Source organism: Schistocerca serialis, chromosome 3 (genome assembly GCF_023864345.2).
Source record: "Schistocerca serialis cubense isolate TAMUIC-IGC-003099 chromosome 3, iqSchSeri2.2, whole genome shotgun sequence".
Lineage (NCBI taxonomy): Eukaryota > Metazoa > Arthropoda > Insecta > Orthoptera > Acrididae > Schistocerca > Schistocerca serialis.
In genome coordinates this window covers 933,770,220-933,791,475 of record NC_064640.1, presented here as the reverse complement: position 1 = coordinate 933,791,475, position 21,256 = coordinate 933,770,220, and the positions used below count along the sequence as shown (strand labels likewise).

General features: G+C 42.7%; 1 protein-coding gene across 2 annotated transcripts in view; it reads right to left on the bottom strand.

The window, feature by feature from the left end:
- The window catches only part of LOC126471209 (b(0,+)-type amino acid transporter 1), a 591,197-nt gene that overhangs the window by 280,406 nt on the left and 289,535 nt on the right, over positions 1–21,256 (bottom strand). For both annotated transcript variants that reach the window (XM_050099324.1, XM_050099323.1), the window contains exons 2-3: positions 19,968–20,177; positions 17,553–17,654 (exon numbers count right to left, since the gene is read on the bottom strand). In XM_050099324.1, the coding sequence (XP_049955281.1) occupies positions 17,553–17,654; positions 19,968–20,177 (312 nt within the window). The remainder of the gene's footprint in view (positions 1–17,552; positions 17,655–19,967; positions 20,178–21,256) is intronic.

Below are 21,256 nucleotides of genomic sequence, written 5' to 3'. Positions count from 1 at the left end.
TCGAATACATATCTAAGTGTCAGGAAGTCTTTTCTGAAGATGTGTATGTGAAACGTAGGCGATAAGGAATTCAGACGTAAGAGAACAGAAGCTTTTGAAATGTGGTGCTAGTAACTAACGAGGAGCTACTGTGGCTAAACTTGACTAAAAAAATGGCTTGGTTAATGGAACACGTCCTTATGTATGAAGGAGCCGTCAGCTCGGTAATGGAGGATAGCGTGTGGAATGAAAATTGTAGAGGGAGAATAATGGATGAATACAGGAAGCACGTGCAAGTGGAGGTAGGTTGCAGTAGTTGTTTGGAGATGAAGAGGTTTGCACAGGATAGAGTAGCGTGGAGAGCTAGATCAAATCAGTATTTGGACTGAAGGTCACAACAATAACAGTATTGCCCCTAATCATTTAAATTGTGTAGCGTATATTCCACACATTCGTCACTAATATTGCAATGAGAAACCAACGGTTTTTCTGTTTTTACAGGCATTATCTTGCATTTTTTTCACATCTAAGGAGACCTGTTGTTCACTAAGCGAAGTGGAAAGTCAAAGCCTTTCTGCATTCCCTTACAATCGTCCAACGACGCTACTTTACTAAGCGAAACATCAGACGGTGCTGCTGACCCAATCGTATAGTTCGTTTATGTATGTTGAGAAAATTAGACGTTCGATTACGCTTCTTTGGAACACACCCGACATTTCTGTCGTTTCTAATAAACATTCGCCGTTCAGTTTTCTGTTAACGAAACATTCATCGAGCCCATCACGCATCTGAGATCTGTAAATCCTTTCTCGGTTAGTAGCAGACGGTGTGGCTCAGTGAGTCTTTTGGAGATATAGGAAGATGGACTCTACCATGTCACCTGGATCTTTCGTTTTCAAGGTATCGTGTGTGAGTAAAGCTGTATCCCTAATTTTTGAATATTTGCGGTGATCAAACATGGTATTGCATGCACGAATTCACTCCTAAATGGGGTATTTACTGTTTCTGCCTTCAGTTTGCGGTCTTCAGTTTCAGTACGAGGTTGATGCACGAGAGATTGAACTGAAGGTTAGGACCCATTCATTGACTTTACATTTCACCAGAACTTCCAAGAATATTGCTTAGATCTTTAGCCAGGACTGAATGTGGAAACTATTACACGCTTCACGCCTAGTCTCTTTTATGCATGGACTCAGTGTAAAAGATAACTGAGATTTCAATTTCGCGTTCCTTTTTCTAAGGTTGTTATACACTGAGTGGCTAAAATTTGAGGAAATGCAATGGATATGATGTTAACTGTGAGCCTCGCCTCTGTGAAACTACAAAGTTGCAGTAAAAACGAAATATTGAAATAGATCTGAAGATATATTGGTCTACGTATTTTGAGGTCCTACCCAAAACTGTTCTCGGATTTTTTGTGCTAGGTTGCTCGAGCGTACACGGATATACACTCCTGGAAATTGAAATAAGAACACCGTGAATTCATTGTCCCAGGAAGGGGAAACTTTATTGACACATTCCTGGGGTCAGATACATCACATGATCACACTGACAGAACCACAGGCACATAGACACAGGCAACAGAGCATGCACAATGTCGGCACTAGTACAGTGTATATCCACCTTTCGCAGCAATGCAGGCTGCTATTCTCCCATGGAGACGATCGTAGAGATGCTGGATGTAGTCCTGTGGAACGGCTTGCCATACCATTTCCACCTGGCGCCTCAGTTGGACCAGCGTTCGTGCTGGACGTGCAGGCCGCGTGAGACGACGCTTCATCCAGTCCCAAACATGCTCAATGGGGGACAGATCCGGAGATCTTGCTGGCCAGGGTAGTTGACGTACACCTTCTAGAGCACGTTGGGTGGCACGGGATACATGCGGACGTGCATTGTCCTGTTGGAACAGCAAGTTCCCTTGCCGGTCTAGGAATGGTAGAACGATGGGTTCGATGACGGTTTGGATGTACCGTGCACTATTCAGTGTCCCCTCGACGATCACCAGTGGTGTACGGCCAGTGTAGGAGATCGCTCCCCACACCATGATGCCGGGTGTTGGCCCTGTGTGCCTCGGTCGTATGCAGTCCTGATTGTAGCGCTCACCTGCACGGCGCCAAACACGCATACGACCATCATTGGCACCAAGGCAGAAGCGACTCTCATCGCTGAAGACGACACGTCTCCATTCGTCCCTCCATTCACGCCTGTCGCGACACCACTGGAGGCGGGCTGCACGATGTTGGGGCGTGAGCGGAAGACGGCCTAACGGTGTGCGGAACCGTAGCCCAGCTTCATGGAGACGGTTGCGAATGGTCCTCGCCGATACCCCAGGAGCAACAGTGTCCCTAATTTGCTGGGAAGTGGCGGTGTGGTACCCTACGGCACTGCGTAGGATCCTACGGTCTTGGCGTGCATCCGTGCGTCGCTGCGGTCCGGTCCCAGGTCGACGGGCACGTGCACCTTCCGCCGACCACTGGCGACAACATCGATGTACTGTGGAGACCTCACGCCCCACGTGTTGAGCAATTCGGCGGTACGTCCACCCGGCCTCCCGCATGCCCACTATACGCCCTCGCTCAAAGTCCGTCAACTGCACATACGGTTCACGTCCACGCTGTCGCGGCATGCTACCAGTGTTAAAGACTGCGATGGAGCTCCGTATGCCACGGCAAACTGGCTGACACTGACGGCGGCGGTGCACAAATGCTGCGCAGCTAGCGCCATTCGACGGCCAACACCGCGGTTCCTGGTGTGTCCGCTTTGCCGTGCGTGTGATCATTGCTTGTACAGCCCTCTCGCAGTGTCCGGAGCAAGTATCGTGGGTCTGACACACCGGTGTCAATGTGTTCTTTTTTCCATTTCCAGGAGTGTAGATATCATCCTATAAAGATTCGAATGGGTTACGGTCGGGCTATCTGAGGGCCATATCACGGTCACGAATTCACGGGAGAATTCCTCGAGCCAACTGCGTGCAAGAAAAAGAGCGGTGACATGTCGCACTGACCGGGCATTTACATCACAGTACTCCAATGCTAGAAATGAATAAGGATGGTCAGCAAGCGTATTCGCATAAGTGCGCCTTTTATTGTTCCTTGCAGACGGACAGTGGAGCCACATTGCGTCCACGTGAACACAGCTCAGATGATAACTGAGTCACCACCTGTCTGGGCACAACAACCTCGTTGACACGCAGGAGCAAAGCACCACGGGGCAAACGTGACACACCAAGGCGCCAATCATCTGAATTGATCGGACCGTGAGACGCCGCCACTGTTCCGTGGTCGAGTGGCGGTGTTGCGAGCCTGTGACAGTTACGGAGCTCACAAGGGGAGGCCGCCAATTGTGAAATTCAGATTCAATTCATACTGCGCATGATAAAAGCTCATGGCCAGAGGTGTAATGTGGCAAAGCACCAAGATGCACTTCTCAGCCGTTGTCGAGAAAATCGACAGTTAAAAGAAACCGTTGCCGTGAAATACTCTCAACGATTAATAATTACCGACAGCGTCGTGGCGCAGCGGTAAGCGCTCGGGTTCGTAATCCGAAGGTCGCCGGATCGAATCTCGCGCCATGCTTTTTTTTTTTTAGTATTTGTTTTTTGTTATTCAAATGTGTCTATACACACACACACAAATATATATATATATATATATATATATATATATATATATATATATATATATATATATATAATTCCCGGCAATCAGTTGCAACAATTATGCATATAATAAGTTGTTGAAGGTCGTTTGTCGTGGAAAAACTGGCGACTTCGAACATCATTATGTTTTCCGCAAACAAAGTTGTATTTCACAAATGTTATTAATTGTCTTCGTAATGTGAACCACGTATAGTTAACGGAAGACGTAGAAACGATATTCCGAAACGAATACGTATAGCGTAAGTCAAACGTTCGAATTAGAATAGAAACCCCACGAACACAAATTTTCTGTGGCAGGTATGAAATATAAGCTCCGTCACTCGCTCGTTACACTTGAAGGACAGATGTTGAATGGACCGAAACGAGCCGCCGCATAAAAGCGTAGTTGCCTGCTAACTTCGAGAGAAGGTAGATGCGGTCCCTAGCGCAACTTATAACATCGTCGAAAATCAGTGCGGACGTGAGAGCTTTGGTACACCATGTTAAGCAAACGGAAAAATGGAGGCGGTACAATTGGAGAGCGATCCGCCTTCACCAAAATGCATAAGCAATTCATTAATAGTTTATATATATATATATATATATATATATATATATATATATATATATATATATTTGAATTACAAAAAAACTAATAATAAAAAAAATGTTGCATGGCGCGAGATTCGATCCGGCGACCGACCTTCCGGTTACAAACCCGAGCGCTTACCGCTGCGCCACGACGCTGTATGAAACTATTAATCGTAGAGAGCATTTCACCGCAACGGTTTGTTTTAACTGTCGATTTTCTCGATAACGGCTGAGAAGTGCATCTCGGTGCTTTGCCACATTACACCTCTGGCCATGAGCTTTTATTATGCGCAGTATGAATCGAATCTGAATTTCACAAATGGCGGCCTCCCCTTGTCAGTGTGGAAGTGTCGGTAAAGGAGCAAGAATCGCTTGTAGGCTGCTGAAGCCTATGCGGTCATCTGTCTCCATTTAGTCCTGGGTTGGCTCTGCAGAGGTCGTGTGTCGTTCGTTCCCCGAGCACATTTAGTCGTCTGCTGCGGCGTGGATACATTCTCTGCGATACTGAAGAACCACCCTAAAAACTGTAGTCCTGAATTTGTGTGTGCTCTCTGATGTTCCTGACCCATGCCTCCTGCACTGCGTTCAAAGCCGGTTAACTTTAGACATCGTGGCATGTTCAGTACACAGCCGTCCGTTATAGATTGTCCAGATGTCGTGTCTAAACTAGCATCTAGCTGCATCATTAGGGTGTCATACACGATACATCTTCAAACGCAACAATCCTTCCTAGGTATTTTGACTAATCAGTTAATTCCAAAGAAAGCAGGCGTTGACAGATGTGAAAATTACCGAACTATCAGTTTAATAAGTCACGGCTGCAAAGTACTAACGCGAACTCTTTACAGACGAATGGAGAAACTGGTAGAAGCTGACCTCGGGGAAGATCAGTTTGGATTCCGTAGAAATATGGGAACACGTGAGGCAATACTCACCCTACGACTTATCTTAGAAAATAGATTAAGGAAAGGCAAACCTACATTTCTAGCATTTGTAGACTTAGAGAAAGCTTTTGGCAATGTTGACTGGAATACTCTCTTTCAAATTCTGAAGGTGGCAGGGGTAAAATACAGGGAGCGAAAGGCTATTTACAATTTGTACAGAAACCAGGTGGCAGTTATAAGAGTCGAGGGGCATGAAAGGGAAGCAGTGGTTGGGAAAGGAGTGAGACAGGGTTGTAGCCTCTCCCCGACATTATTCAATCTGTATACTGAGCAAGCAGTAAAGGAAACAAAATAAAAATTCGGAGTAGGTATTAAAATCCATGGAGAAGAAATAAAAACTTTGAGGTTTGGCTGATGATATTGTAATTCTGCCAGAGACAGCAAAGGACTTGGAACAGCAGTTAAACGGAATGGACAGCGTCTTGAAGGAAGGATATAAGATGAACATCAACAAAAGCAAAACGAGGATAATGGAATGTAGTCGATTAAGTCGGGTGACGCTGAGGGAATTAGATTAGGAAATGAGACACTTAAAGTAGTAAAGGAGTTTTGCTATTTGGGGAGCAAAATAACTGATGATGGTCGAAGTAGAGAGGATATAAAATGTAGACTGGCAATGGCAAGGAAAGCGTTTCTGAAGAAGAGAAATTTGTTAAAACCGAGTATAGATTTAAGTGTCAGGAAGTCGTTTCTGAAAGTATTTGTATGGAGTGTAGCCATGTATGGAAGTGAAACTTGGACGATTAACAGTTTGGACAAGAAGAGAATGGAAGCTTTCGAAATGTGGTGCTACAGAAGAATGCTGAAATTTAGATGGGTAGATCACATAACTAATGAGGAGGTATTGAATAGCATTGGGGAGAAGAGGAGTTTGTGGCACAATTTGACTAGAAGAAAGATCGGTTGGTAGGACACATTCTGAGGCATCAACGGATCACTAATTTAGTATTGGAGGGCAGCGTGGAGGGTAAAAATCGTAGAGGGAGACCAAGAGATGATTACACTAAACAGATTCGGAAGGATGTAGACTGCAGTAGATACTGGGAGATGAAGAAGCTTGCACAGGATAGAGTAGCATGGGGAGCTGCATCAAACCAGTCTCAGGACTCAAGACCACAGCATCAACAAACAGTTAATTTATTCATTTTTTTCGTACAGAATACGATATGTTCTTCCTGGCATAGTGGCACAATGAATAGTAGCAGAACGTCAAAATTACAGAAACATTAATTTCAATAAAGGTTACCTTGCTGAGACTTGCATAATTAGTTAAAATATTCGCTATTTTTCAGTGTGAGATATAATATTTTCTGTCGTTGTGATAATACGTTCTTACTAAAACATTCCTTTCTGTCAAGATATTCAGATATACAGACGTATCCATGAAAAACTCAACGCAGATAGTTAATTGTTTTCCAGAAGACTGCGCAAGTCTCCAAACATTGTTTTCTATGAAGCATGTTCCGAGGGATGCACTCAGCAATTTTGTATAGCAAAAAAGATATTAGGAGGGAAACAGTTAGTGGAATCTTTCAGGCACAAGCTCACTAACTAGCGAACGTTGTTAGAAGAAAGCGACAGAGAGGACAACTGAGTGCGAACACTTCGTAAATCAAATCACTGTTCTGCTTACAGTGAGGTAACGGCATTAGTGGTGCAACAGTTAGCTACAGAATGGAACTGTAATGGAGAGTGCTTTTACCTGATCCAACACTCAAACACACTCTCAATTTAGTTCAAGTGCGGCAGGGCCAGGTCCGATTACCTTTGCAGCGGCAAAATCATTAACACCCCATTAACTAAGAGCTTGGGCTATTAGTCTGAGTGATTCACGAGAAATAATTCACTTTGGTAGTAAACAGCGCAGCTGATTGAATTGCGATTCAGCCTGTTTCTTGGGATTATTGCCTACCCGTCTCTCCCTACGTTCTGTTTATTTCTCTGCATCTCCCTCCCTATGACTGTATCACCATTCGGTATTCCACGCAAAGTAAGATCTCTTAGAAGGATTACGGTGATTTAGTCCAATATTATTCAGTTGAATGAAGTGCCATTTATTTGGTTAAAGAGTAAAATTTAATGACCTATTAGTTTTATTGCTGAAAGAAAAATTAGAGACTGCGTATAGATTTCTTTTGTCTTCGGGGAAAAAGACAACACTGTATTTAACACTTGGATAGGAGCATATTTCTAAATTCTATAAACAGTTTTATTTCAGTAACCCGCTAACAACTGCTCCTACTACTCAACTACAACGGCTGTTGCTGTTGTTGTTCGAAGAATGGTTTAATACAGTTCTCCACGCTAGTCTATACTGTGCAACTCTCTTCATCTCTAATTACCACAACATACATGTGTTTGAACCTACATACTGGATTCATTCCTTGATCTCTCTCTACAATTCTTATCCCCACAGTTCCCTTCATTATCATTACCAAATTGACGATTGCTTGATTCCTCAGCATGTGTCCCATCAACCGATCCCTTCTCTTAGTCAAGTTGTTCTATAAATTTCTTTTCTCCCCTATTTGATCCAGAGCCGCCGCATTATATACTAGACCTAAGCACCTATTATTTAGCATTCTTCTGTAGCACTACATTCTTAAAGCTTCTACTCTCTTTATCGTCCACGTTTCACTTACGCTTAAGGCTACTTTTCAAACAAATACATTCAGGAAATATTGTTAATATTTCCTGACGATTATATTGGTATTATACGTTAACAGAATCTTCTTTTTCAGAAATAATTTTCTTGCTATAGGCAGCCCTCAGTTTATATCCTCTCTACTTCGGGCATCATTAGTTATTTTGCTGCACAAATAGCAAAATTTACCTACTTTTTCTAGTTACTCATTTCCTTACCTAATACCTTCAGCATAGCCTGATGTAATTCGACCACATTCCAAGACCTTTGCTGTCTCTGGTATAATTACAAAGTCATCAGGCAACCTCAAAGTTTTTATTTCTTCTCCCTGTACTTTAATTCCTTTTCCAAATTTTTCTTTGTCTTCCCTCACTGCTTGCTCAAGCTACAGCTCTGTCTCACTCACTCCTCAACCACTGCTTCCCTTTCATTTCCTTCGACTCTTATAACTAAAGTCTGGTTTCTCTACAAGTTGTAAATAATTTTTCACTCCCTGTATTTTACACCTGCTGTCATCAGAATTTCAAAGAGTGTATTGTCAAAAAACTTTCTCTAAATCTACAAGTGCTGTAAACGTTGTTTTCCTTTCTATAACCTATGTTTTAAGATCAGTCGTAGGGTCAGTATTGCCTCGCGTTGTCCTACATCTCCCCAGTACCCGAACTGATCTTCCCCAAGGCCAGCTTCTTCTGTTTTCCATTCTTCTGTAAATAATTCTTGTCAATATTTTGCAACCACGGCTTATTAAACTAGTAGGTCGGTAATATTCTTATCTGCCAGCACCTGTCAGCTCAGAATTTGAATTATGACAGGCTCACAAATGAACAACACAATATTTTATGGGTATAATATAAATAATATTGTGCTTTTCATTTTTGTTTATCAAGAAGCAACGGAAGAATCAGTTAATATGGCGTTCTTCTTGCCGACTGAGGGAATTTCGCCCGTCTCGTATATCTTGCACACCAGATGGAATAGTTTTTCATGGGTGGCTCTCCCAAGCATCTCAATAATTCTGAGGTAACTTCGTCTACTCCAAGGGCTTTGTTTCGACTTAGTTGTTCCAGTGCTAGTACTGCTGAAAAACAAAGAGAACGTTCATTCGGAACATCGCATCAGGATTTTGACGACACTGAGAACGTCTTGACAGACAAAATGCTGCACTCTATCCTGTACGGAGAATCTTCTGCGGATGCAGAAGTTATTTAGGGTGCGCGTCCGGGAAGCCATTTCTGTTCATGTTACAAATTAAGGACTTAGTGGTTGTCAGTAATGGTCATCTTAGGCTTTCCGCTGATGACATAGTATTCTAGAAGGTATGCAGTTAACCGTCGACAAAGGAGCACCTCACATCCACTGAAGAGCTTACAAAAGAATTTTGCAGCCTGTACTGGGATATTGCTCATGAGTGTGAGATTTGTATCAGGCTGGACTATCAAGGGACATAGGGCGTATACAACAAAGTGCAGCGTGAACAGTCATAGCCTTACTTATTTTTAGATAGAGACAGTTACAGAAATGCTGATAAATCTTAGCTGACAGCCGTATTAATAGATGCTCATAAAGTCGCAAGAGAACCTACGTACGTATATAACTTCAAGAGACGGTTTTCAGTGAGAATATTAAGAATATACTTTTTTTCGCAACATATCATTCCACTCTATAGTATAAAGATAAAATTAGATGAAAAGCAGCGGTCATAAATGCGCTAATCCCTCATTCTCCCCACTCTCCAACCGCAAATGGAACGAAACGAATCCGTGCTATAGCGTGAAATGAAATGTGCTTTCTTCCATGCTTTTTATTGTGATTTGCAGGGTATGTGAGTTAACGCAGAGTTATTATATTCGGCTCGATAATCCACATCAGTCACGAACCCCGATGTACATTTCTAAAACAGGGTAAAGTATCATGTGGCACTAAGCCTTTCAGAACATAAGGCTGGAATCAAAATCGCAACCGGCCATCTTGGTGGATGCTACTGTGGTTAGCTCTGGAATTAATTACTTCAATAATTCTTCTTCCATCTTTGCGGGACCTAGGATGTCGCCGGCATGACGAGCTAGCACAGCGTTCCACAAATCCTGGTGTTTAAAGAACTGTTACTTCTCTTAGTATCTTCCACAGTTTTTAAAGGTGCTTCGAATGTCCTATGTTCTTATGTATGAATCACCCGAAACAGCACTTTCAAGCTAATTTTCTGATAATACAAGTATTTAAAACAATGTCATACATCTTTACACATTTGAAATATGTAAATCTGGTTTTGAAACGCTCTTGCTACGTGTTTAGAACAGAAAACCGTTAGCGGTTTCTTACCTGTAGATCACCGAAGTTTAGGGTGTTTACTCGTATTTTCCGCAAAGCTAGTGGAAATAATATGAACAAACACGTTTCTCATGAACGAGGACGTGAGCAAAATGTGGGTGAAGCTCTTCAGTGGATCTAAGGTGTTCGTTTGTCGAGTGTTAACTGCATTCCCACTGTTCACCTATTAAGCAATATTCGTAAATTATAACATGAAAAATATCCATACCCACTCCTGTGTTTCGATGGAACGCCACGTACCTTTGTGGACACTGGTCATGTATTCTGATGTCGCTTCTCTGCAAACATGTTGTGCATTGTGAATGGCGGTCGTTTAATTGGGCTTATTGTTTCACACAAGGAGACTTCCTTTACAATGAATTACCACAATTATTGGAAGAGGGCTCTTTGACTATAAGACTGAGCACATTTTAATATCTTGAATACAACGTATTAATGTTCCACAATAATATTTATTACTTCGCTATGAACCGGTTTTCGGTTTCTTAGTCCACCGTCAGATACGTTATCATATTCTTTCAAAGCTCGTTACTCATGTACACCATTCCATCACCTAACACGTCGTCTAAAGGAAACATTCCCTTACAGATATAACGTCGCAATGGTCTGTTTTAACAGCCACCAAGATTACCGGATCTTATTTCATCCGACTTTGTGTATGGGGATGGATGAAAAGTGAAATCTGCAGAGGGAAAAGAGAACCACTGTGTGTGCAGAGGGCATACATGTAACGTTACGAAGGAAACAGAAAAGTGCATTGAAGTCGTTGACGGCATTTTCACTATTAATTTTGTTGCTGAAATTATTTTTTGCGTTCGATAAACTGCTTCAGTAAACAACTTGTGTGTACTTATCACTGTTGAGGATTTTATTTTATCCGTTACATTCGAAGAACTGTAAATTTCCACCCATAGAAAACTGGATTTACTATTTTATGAACTTAAATAATTGGAGTTGGCTATACCACTCCGTCGTGAAATACCTTGTACTTGTTTATAAAAGGTTTGAGGGCAGCCCTGCCTTCGGCAAGGGAATGGAAAGATACTACGTCAAGGTGGGCCAGCATTGGCCCCGCGCCCCCACGTGCCGTCCTTGTGTACGAAACCGCGCTCTTCATTGGTTCGCCCGTCTTGGCACAGCTCCACGGAAAGTCTCACAACACACAACACAACAGATGCACTCTTGCGAGTGGCGGAGGGTACATAGTGCACCAATATCGTTTCCTTCATGCTTATTCCACTCGTGCCGGCCGGAGTGGCCGAGCGGTTCTAGGCGCTACAGTTCGAATTCTGCCTCGGGCATGGATGTGTGTGATGTGCTTAGGTTAGTTAGGTTTAAGTAGTTCTAAGTTCTAAGGGACTGATGACCTCAGAAGTTAAGTCCCATAGTGCTCAGAGCCATTTATTCCACTCGTAGGTAGCACTCGTGTAGGAAGATTGTGGGTATCTATCCGCCTGAGTCTGATTTTCTCTCGTTTCCGAGTCTTCATCATTACGCGAAATAACACGGCTGAGGAAGCAGTGTGTTTCTTGACGCATTATGGGACGCAGGCTGTTGGAATTGGCTTCCTGCGATGTGCAACGTCTTTCTTGTTCTTACGTCTCTCACTGTAGGCCTTTCAGCACTTTTCACGCTATCTCGAACCATCCGTGCATCTTTTCCGGCTCTGAATCTTTGCAGTCTCTTGCATTAATCCATGGCGATAAGGATCCCCAATTGAATCAATCAAGAATTGGTCGTTCAATAATTCTGCAGGCGGCCTCCTTAGGGCGAAAATTATTTTCGCCTAGGCGAGTGTTAAGACATTTAAGAAACTCAGTTCATTTGCAATTATCACATGTATATTCTAAATAGCTTGTAGAACCAACTGATTTGCGTATATATATATATATATATATATATATATATATATATATATATATATACCACTTCATGTCGTGAGGACAAACTGAATTGAATTTTCTGTTCGATGTAAGTTTCAGAGTAAGCGTATGAACGCAGAAACTTTTTCATGTGTGTATAAAAAACTCACTCTAAGAGTAAGCGGGTTTTTGCCTAAAGCCCACTGAAGCCTTTGGCATAAATCCCGTAGGATCACTGTCAGTAATCCTCGCTGTGCGCCCAGATGATGAGAAAGCACAATGCTACATGTCATTACACCGGCTGGGTGGCAGGATATAGATGATACCGAATCGAGAGACTCATCTACAGGTTTGAAACTAGAGCGTCCTACGGAAAGAATAGCTCGAGTTGAGAGATATATACCAAATAAATTAATAAGAGATGGTAATAATTCCCCATGATAGAAAAACAGGCCAGAAAACTGTTGCAGAAGCGGAAAAAGCATACCAAATTTAAAACAACGCAAAATACCAAAGACAGGCGAAGTTTTACAGAAGCTTTAAACTTCGCACGAACTTCAGTGCGAGATACTTTTCATAGTCTCCATAACGAAAACCTGTCTTGAAATCTGGCAGAAAACCGAAAGAGATTCTTGTCACATGTAAAGCACACATGGCAAGACGCAATCAATACTTCCACTGCGCGATGACAATAGTGATATTATTGATGACAGCGCCATTAAATCAGAATTAGTAAACAAGGTTTTCCGAAATTCCTCCACAAAATAAGACAAACAGATATTCCAGAATATCAGTCAGGTCCCTTTCGGAGTATGCTGATTCAATAGCTCTATGCTTCGCAACCATATATAGCCGCACACTCGTAGAAACATTCGTACGCAATGGCTGGAAAGTTGCACTAGCCACACCAATATCTACGGTCCTCTAACATTATGAGTCGCCTCGAAGACCACGGTTTACTGACAAATAGCTAACATGGATTCAGGAAATAACGTTCTTATGAACCACAACTACCTCTTTATTCTCACGACATAATGGGTGCTATCCACAGGGGACATCAAATTGATTCCCTATTTTTAGACTTCCAAAAGACTTTTGACTCCGCTCCTCACAAGCAACTTATAATTACACTACTGCCCATTAAAATTGCTACACCACGAAGATGACGTGCTACAGACGCGAAATTTAACCGGCACGAAGAAGATGCTGTGATATGCAAATGATTAGCTTTTCAGAGAATTCACACAAGGTTGGTACCGGTGGCGACACCTACAACGTGCTGACATGAGGAAAGTTTCCAACCAATTTCTCATACACAAACAGCAGTTGGCCGGCGTTGCCTGGTGAAATGTTGTTGTGATGCCTCGTATAAGGAGGAGAAATGCGTACCATCACGTTTCCGAATTTGATAAAGGTCGGATTGTAGCTTATCGCGATTGCGGTTTATCGTATCACGACACTGCTGCTCCCGTTGGTCGAGATCCAATGACTGTTATCAGAATATGGAATCGGTAGGTTCAGCAGGGTAATACGGAACGCCGTGCTGGATCCCAACGGCCTCGTATCACTAGCAGTCGAGATGACAGGCATCTTATCCGCATGGCTGTAACGGATCGTGCAGCCACGTCTCCATCCCTGGGTCAACAGATGGGGGACATTTGCAAGACAACAACCATCTGCACCAACAGTTCGAAGACGTTTGCAGCAGCATGGACTATCAGCTCGGAGATCGTGGCTGCGGTTACCCTTGATGCTGCATCATAGACAGGAGCGCCTGCGATGGTATACTCAACGACGAACCTGGGTGCACGAATGGCAAAACGTCATTTTTTCGGATGAATCCAGGTCGCATCCGTGTTTCGCGACATCGCGGTGAACGCACATTGGAAGCGTGTATTCGTCATCACCATACTGGCGTATCACCCGGCGTGATGGTATGGGGTGCCATTGGTTACACGTCTCGGTCACCTCTTGTTCGCATTGATGGCACTTTGAACAGTTGACGTTGCATTTCAGATGTGTTACGACCCGTGGCTCTATCCTTCATTCGATTCCTGTAAAGCCCTACATTTCAGCAGGATAATGCACGATCGCGTGTTGCAGGTCCTGTACGGGTCCTTCTGGATACAGAAAATGTTCGTCTGCTGCCCTGGCCGGCACATTCTCCAGATCTCTCACCAATTGAAAACGTCTGGTCAATGGTGGCCGAGCAACTGGCTCGTCACAATACGCCAGTCACTACTCTTGATGAACTGTGGTATCGTGTTGAAGCTGCGTGGGTGGCTGTACCGGTACATGCCATCCAAGCTCTGTCTGACTCAATGCCCAGGCGTATCAAGGCCGTTATCACGGCCAGAGGTGGTTGTTCTGGGTACTGATTTTTCAGGATCTATGCACCCAAATTGCGTGAAAATGTAATCACATGTCAGTTCTAGTATAATACATGTGTCCAATGAATACCCGTTTATCATCTGCATTTCTTCTTGGTGTAGCAATTTTAATGGCCAGTAGTGTAAATTGCGTGCCTGTGGAGTATCGTCTCAGTTATGTGACTGGATCCGTGATTTCCTGTCACAATTCATAACAACTGACGGAAAGTCATCGAGTAAAGCAGAAGTCATAGAAGTAATATCTGGCGTTCTCCAAGGAAGTGTCCCTGCGCTACTCCTAACTTCTATAAACGATTTAGGGGTAATCTGAGCAGCCATCTTCGACTGTTTGCAGATGATGCTGTCATTTATCGTCTTGTACAGTAAACAGATGATCAAAAAAATTGCAAAATAATTTAGGCAAGATATCTATATACTGCAAAAGGTGGAAATTGACTCTAAATAATGAAAAGTGGGAAGTCATCCACATGGGTACTAAAAGGAATCCGCTAATTCTCAGTTAGACGATAAATCATACAAATTAAAGGCTGTAGACTCACATACTTAGGGGTTTTAATTACAGATTACTTATATCGTAACGATCACACCGATATTGTTGTGCCGGACGCGGTAGCTGAGCGGTTCTAGGCGCTTCAGTCCGGAACCGCACGACTGCTACGGTCGCAGGTTCGAATCCTGCCTCGGGCATGGATGTGTGTGATGACCTTAGGTTAGTTAGGTTTAAGTAGTTCTATGTTCTAGGGGACTGATGACCTCGGATGTTAAGTCACGTACTACTCAGAGCCATTTTTTGATATTGTTGTGGGGGAATCAAACCAAAGATTGTGAATTATTGGCAGAACAATTAGTCTACTAAAGAGACTGTTTACATTACACTTGTCCGCCCTCTTCTGGAGTACTGCTGTGCGGTGTGTGATCCGCATCAAATATGACTAACAGCGGACATCGTAAAAGTCCGAAGAATGGTGGCGCATTTTTTACTATCGAGGAATAAGAGAGAGAGTGCCACGGATATGGTAGACGAGTTAAGGTGGCAGTCATTGAAACAAAGGCGTTTTTCGATGCGGCAAGGCCTTCTCATGAAATTTCAATCATCAACTTTCTCCTCTGAATGTGAAAAAAATTTGTTGGCGCCCACCTACATATGGAGAAACGACCATCATAATAACATAAGAGAAATCAGAGCTCCCACGGGAAGATTTAAGTGTTAATTTTCCCGCGCGCTGTTCGAGAGTGGAACGGTAGAGAAGCAGCTGAAGTTGGTTGGATTAACTCTCTACCAGACACTTAACTGTGAATTGCAGAGTAATCATATAGATGTAGACGTAAAAGGCATTTTAGTGAAGCATGCTCTTCCTACTATCCCACGATGATGTGCAGGCACCCAAACAAAGATAGTTTTATTTTGGTTAACAGTTGTTTACTTCATACATCAAACAACGTAGTTTAAAAATACACTCATCAAAAAATGTTTTGCATCACCCCGGTTCCCAGAACTCCAGAAGATAGACGTCGACTGTGGATATTGTATCATACACACAGCCCTTTGATTGTTCAGATATGTCACTAAACCCGCCCAAAGATGTAAACAACCACGCATGAGCAGCGCCTATTAGACGGAGGGTGTCCGACAGCCGATTAGTTCCAGTCATTCCACCAGGAAGGAGGTACACAGCTCGTGTTGTCTATAGTTCAACCGGCGTAGACGGTCAATACCGCAGTTCGACGCGTCCGCATTGTTACTTTGTGCCAGGAAGGGCACTCAACAAGCGAAGTGTCCAGGGGTCTCGGAGTGAACCAAAGCGACGTTGTTCAGACATGGAGGAGATACAGAGAGACAGGAACTGTCGATGACATGCCTCGCTCAGACCGTCCAAGGGCTACTACTGAAGTGGATGACCGCTACCTACGGGGTATGGCCCGGAGGAACCCTCACAGCAACGCCACCATGTTGAATTATGCTTTTAGTGCAGCCACAGGACGTCGTGTTACGACTCAAGCTGTGCGCAATAGGCTGTATGATACGCAACTTCATTCCCGACGTCCATGGCGAGTTCCATCTTTGCAACCACGAAACCATGCAGCGCGGTACAGATGGGCCCTACAACATGCCAAATGGCCTGCTCAGGATTGACATTATGTTCTCTTCACCGATGAGAGTCGCATTTGCCTTGAACCAGACAATTGTCGGAGACGTGTTTGGAGGCAACTCAGTGATGCTGAACGCCTTAGACATACTGTCCAGCGAGTGCAGCAAGGTGGAGATTCCCTGACGTTTTTGGGGTGGCATTTTGTGGGGCTGACGTACGCTGCTGGTGAGCATGGAAGGCGTCGTAACGGGTGTACGATACGTGAATGCTATCCTCCGACCGATAGTGCAACCATATCGGCAGCATATTGGCGAGGCACTCGTCTTCATGGAGAACAATTCGCGCTCCCATCGTGCTCACCTTGTGAATGACTTCCTTCGGTATAACGACATTACCCGACTAGAGTGGCCAGCATGTTCTCCAGACATGAACCCTATCAAATATGCCTGGGATAGATTGAAAAGGGCTGCTTATGGATGACGTGACCCACCAGCCACTCTGAGGGATCTACGCCGAATCACCTTGGAGAAGTGGGACAACCTGGACCAACAGTACCTTGATGAACTTGTGGATAGTATGCCACGACGAATACGGTCATGCATCAATGCAAGAGGACAGGCTACTGGGTATTAGAGGTACCGATGTGTACAGCAATCTGGACCACCACCTCTGAAGGTCTTGCTATATGGTGGTACAACATGCAATAAAAAGGGTGGAAATGATGTTTATGTTGATCTCTATTTCAGTTTTCTGTGCAGGTTCCGGAACTCTCGGAACCGAGGTGACGCAAAACTTTTTTTGATGTGTGTACTATGTTGCTGCGAGTTTACAATTAATAAATGTTATTTACACTTAACAAACCAATATTTTCTTTAAATCTGGTGCAAGCACTACCAATAACCAGTGGAAATAACTTTGAATAATTGATTGTTATTGAAGAAATCAGAAAAAAAGTTTGTGACGTAAAACAACGCACAGAAATGCTCAGATTAAACTACGTCACAGAGTCTCATAGTTTACCACAATTATTAATTACCGTTAAGTTTGACCGGAATTTGAGAAGGTAACAAATGAAGATGTTACTCACCTAGTAGTGACAGCAATCCGCAGAAGACCCATATCACAAAACTCATCCCTACAGAACCTGTACGAGTCACAAGGCCTGACGGAGACACAAAAATTCCAGAGCCTGAAAAAATATACAGCACTTCATTATTTTTTATTTGTATAATTTTTAAACTGAATATTTGATAATTTTTTATATTAACAGTATATTGATAAATGGGATGACTGCAAAAGACCTAAACCTTTATGGATACATATGTCTAAATAAATGTTAGGCGTTATAAAAGCTTTGCTTGTTCTGTACAACTGTTTTCATAACTGCAAGAGCACTTGTCAGACTGATAGATGTAGCATCACAGTGATTCAGTTCAGCACAGTCAAATAACAATTATTTGTTACGTGTTAGGGATTTTACTAACTTAGAGTGAATTTCTCGTTTTTTAACTAAACGTATTATCTAATATGTTATTTTCGTTTGATAGCATATCGACAACCATTATATCGATTTTTCAACAAGCATAGCACAGTGCCCTTTTGTTACACTAAGGTTTCAGTTTCTCCCGCGTCCCGTTTACACATAGTTTTTCGGATCTCCGACTAAATGGAAAAACGCATTCAGTTTGCATGAACTAAAACAATAAGAGGAAAAAGTATTAGAAACATGATCAAATCATCCCCAGGCAGCCTCCAATATACGATTTTTTAAAGATAGTACTAGTTTCGAGAGTCACCTTTAGTCTCAAATCTCGCAACAAATGATGTAATCCCGGCTGTTTGAAGATAATTTTTCACTTTAGCAAATTCAGTCAGCCGTGTTACCCACCATCAAGTTAATCAACATGAATAAAGTCCTACAAAAAAATAAAATGTAGTGTGTGGCGATGTGAAAAGGGATGTACCGTCAATTTCTTTCGCGGTAAGTGGAAAATTCGTCGTTCTTTCCAAATGGTTAATAATTCAAATTAATTAAAAGAAATGTCTTCTGTTTGGACCTAAACGCAGACCGTATTCAAGATACCCTAAACGTTTTAATAAACACCAATATGAACGTAATAACTGGTAAAGTCCGTAGCGACGTTAATAATTCATCAGTATTAATGTCACAGTTGTTTATTTTGGTGTTACGTCATCATAGCCACTTCTAGAACCGAACCCATCATTCCGCCTGACGCGGCAGGCCCCTGTTGGATAGGCAACGCTGAGGAACACGTCAACTGCTCACTGTGCGCTGCCGTGATCCCTAACGAATCTTAATATCTTACCAAAAACGTTCCCGTGATTTGCGATGTTGAGATACGACATTTCTTTTACAGAACTTTAACACGTTTAAAATAATGAAAAGTTTACGTGGAGATCTACAAGGAATCATATGAGGGCATGTAATTAAACTGTGACTCGAAATCAAGCGCAGCCGACTTCAACGAACGAAACAGAAGCATAATTTAGAAAATCTGAACCAGTAGGTTTGGGAGCGTACGTAGAGGCCAGTATTAGGTATTTGTCAAATTAAAATCTTAAAATTTCTGTCATGCGTGATGCGATAATTGCTTGCTCTTTTCTTTTCAGCTTATTGTTTGCGTTCTAAAAAAAGAAAGATTATTTTAAAAATTGCCGACCATTATGGTTTGTATTTCATAGCTGCTGAACGAAACCTAAAACTTTTCAAGTTTAACATCGTTTTAAGTATGTTATAAATTAGAAACGACTAAGAATTATTAGAAGCAATGTTCATTAGAATTTTGTTTACTTCATAAATTCACATTTCAAACACCGAATAAAATAAATATAACGTAAGATGTCTTTGTAATTCAACCGTAGCGGTCTGTAGCGTAACTTGTCTTATTTTTTGCCTTTAATTACTACAGTTAAGAACAGACATCCTGGAAGGGGACTATGCAGCAAGCGGCAGATGTAAAATCAAAAATGTAAAAGGTACCACTGTTTTCATAGGTAGACAAGAGCAATTTACTTAAGCCACCAGGTGCTAAAACTACCAATACCTGGTGGCAAGTAAGATTACCTTGTTATTTCTGAGAGGCGACTCAACGAAGTGCCAATTCAACTATACCATCGTTAAGTCCTGTGGAATATAGCATTTACTGCTGATTACTTATTTCAATTGTCTCAAAATTATCTTAATAATTTTCAGTTTCTGTCATATCGTATAATGGTTTTATTTGTTCCTGATTTTCGTTTGTAGGCTGTCGACCTGAATAATTCTCTATTTCGTACTAACTCTCTAGAGAGAATTTCGCCGTAAATAATTTCTCTAAGGAGTAGTTTTACGAGACAACAACGCTCCTCAGAAATTTATTCAAAATTTCACTTCTCAGGTACTGTGTTTGTTTTTTAATATTGTCTTTGTTCTTTGAGCAAAAAGGCGCTGTGCTGTTATTTAGTATAGAAGGGCGAGAAGCGGAAAAAGCAGGCGACTCACCGATCATAGTCCCAACGATTAAAGCCACCCCACTGAAGAGTCCCACCCGTCTCTCGAGGTGAACAGTGTCATTCGCAGTTGGCGACGGCCTCTCCAGCTGGTCTCCCCCTGTGCCGGAAAGTTCGGACAGCGCGCCCGCTTCACCGTTGCTTGCAGATCCGTTGCTTGAGCTCCGCAACTGGAGTCCATCTTTGCCGGATACATTATTCTCTGTGAACAGAAACACCAACATGATAATGTTTTCGCAAGTAAATACTATTGGTCAAAAGCATTCTTATGTTTAAGTAAAATAACTTGTACAGGATGTGGCAAATAAAAGTGGCCCGGACGAGTGGATACGATTGGACCTGCATCTATGCATATAACCACACCCCGTGACGTGCACGCCACGTATGCGCCAGCCACGTGATCCACACCGGTTCCTTGGAGCACATTTACACAATCTTCACTCTTGACAGGGTTGTTAGCAGAGGTCAGTCTGGTTGCTGCCCCAGCTGGCCACACAGGTCACCAGATCTATCAGTATGCGATTACTTCTACATCTACATCTACATCCATACGCCGCAAGCCACCTGACGGTGTGTGGCGGAGGGTACCTTGAGTACCTATATCGGTTCTCACTTCTATTCCAGTCTCGTATTGTCCGTGGAAAGAAGGATTGTCGGTATGCTTCTGTGTGGGCTCTAATCTCTCTGATTTTATCCTCATGGTCTCTTCGCGAGATATACGTAGGAGGGAGCAATATACTGCTTGACTCTTCGGTGAAGGTATGTTCTCCAAACTTTAACAAAAGCCCGTACCAAGCTACTGAGCGTCTCTCCTGCACAGTCTTCCACTGGAGTTTATCTATCATCTCCGTAACGCTTTCTCGATTACTAAATGATCCTGTAACGAAGCGCGCTGCTCTCCGTTGGATCTTCTCTATCTCCTCTATCAACCCTATCTGGTACGGATCCCACACTGCTGAGCAGTATTCAAGCAGTGGGCGAACAAGTGTACTGTAACTTACTTCCTTTGTTTTCGGATTGCATTTCCTTAGGATTCTTCCAATGAATCTCAGTCTGGTATCTGCTTTACCAACGATCAACTATTCGAACGGTATCAAAAGTGAGTGATACTTCGACACGTAAATTAGTCTACTTTGCTTATTTTCATTCACATATGTCGAATGGTATTATGTTTTGGGGTAACTCTTCCCATTCTAGAAGGATATTTTTGGCTCATTAATGGGCGGTTCGGGCAATAAGTGGTGTGAGTTCACAATTTTGATAACGGCTGTGATGTGGGAT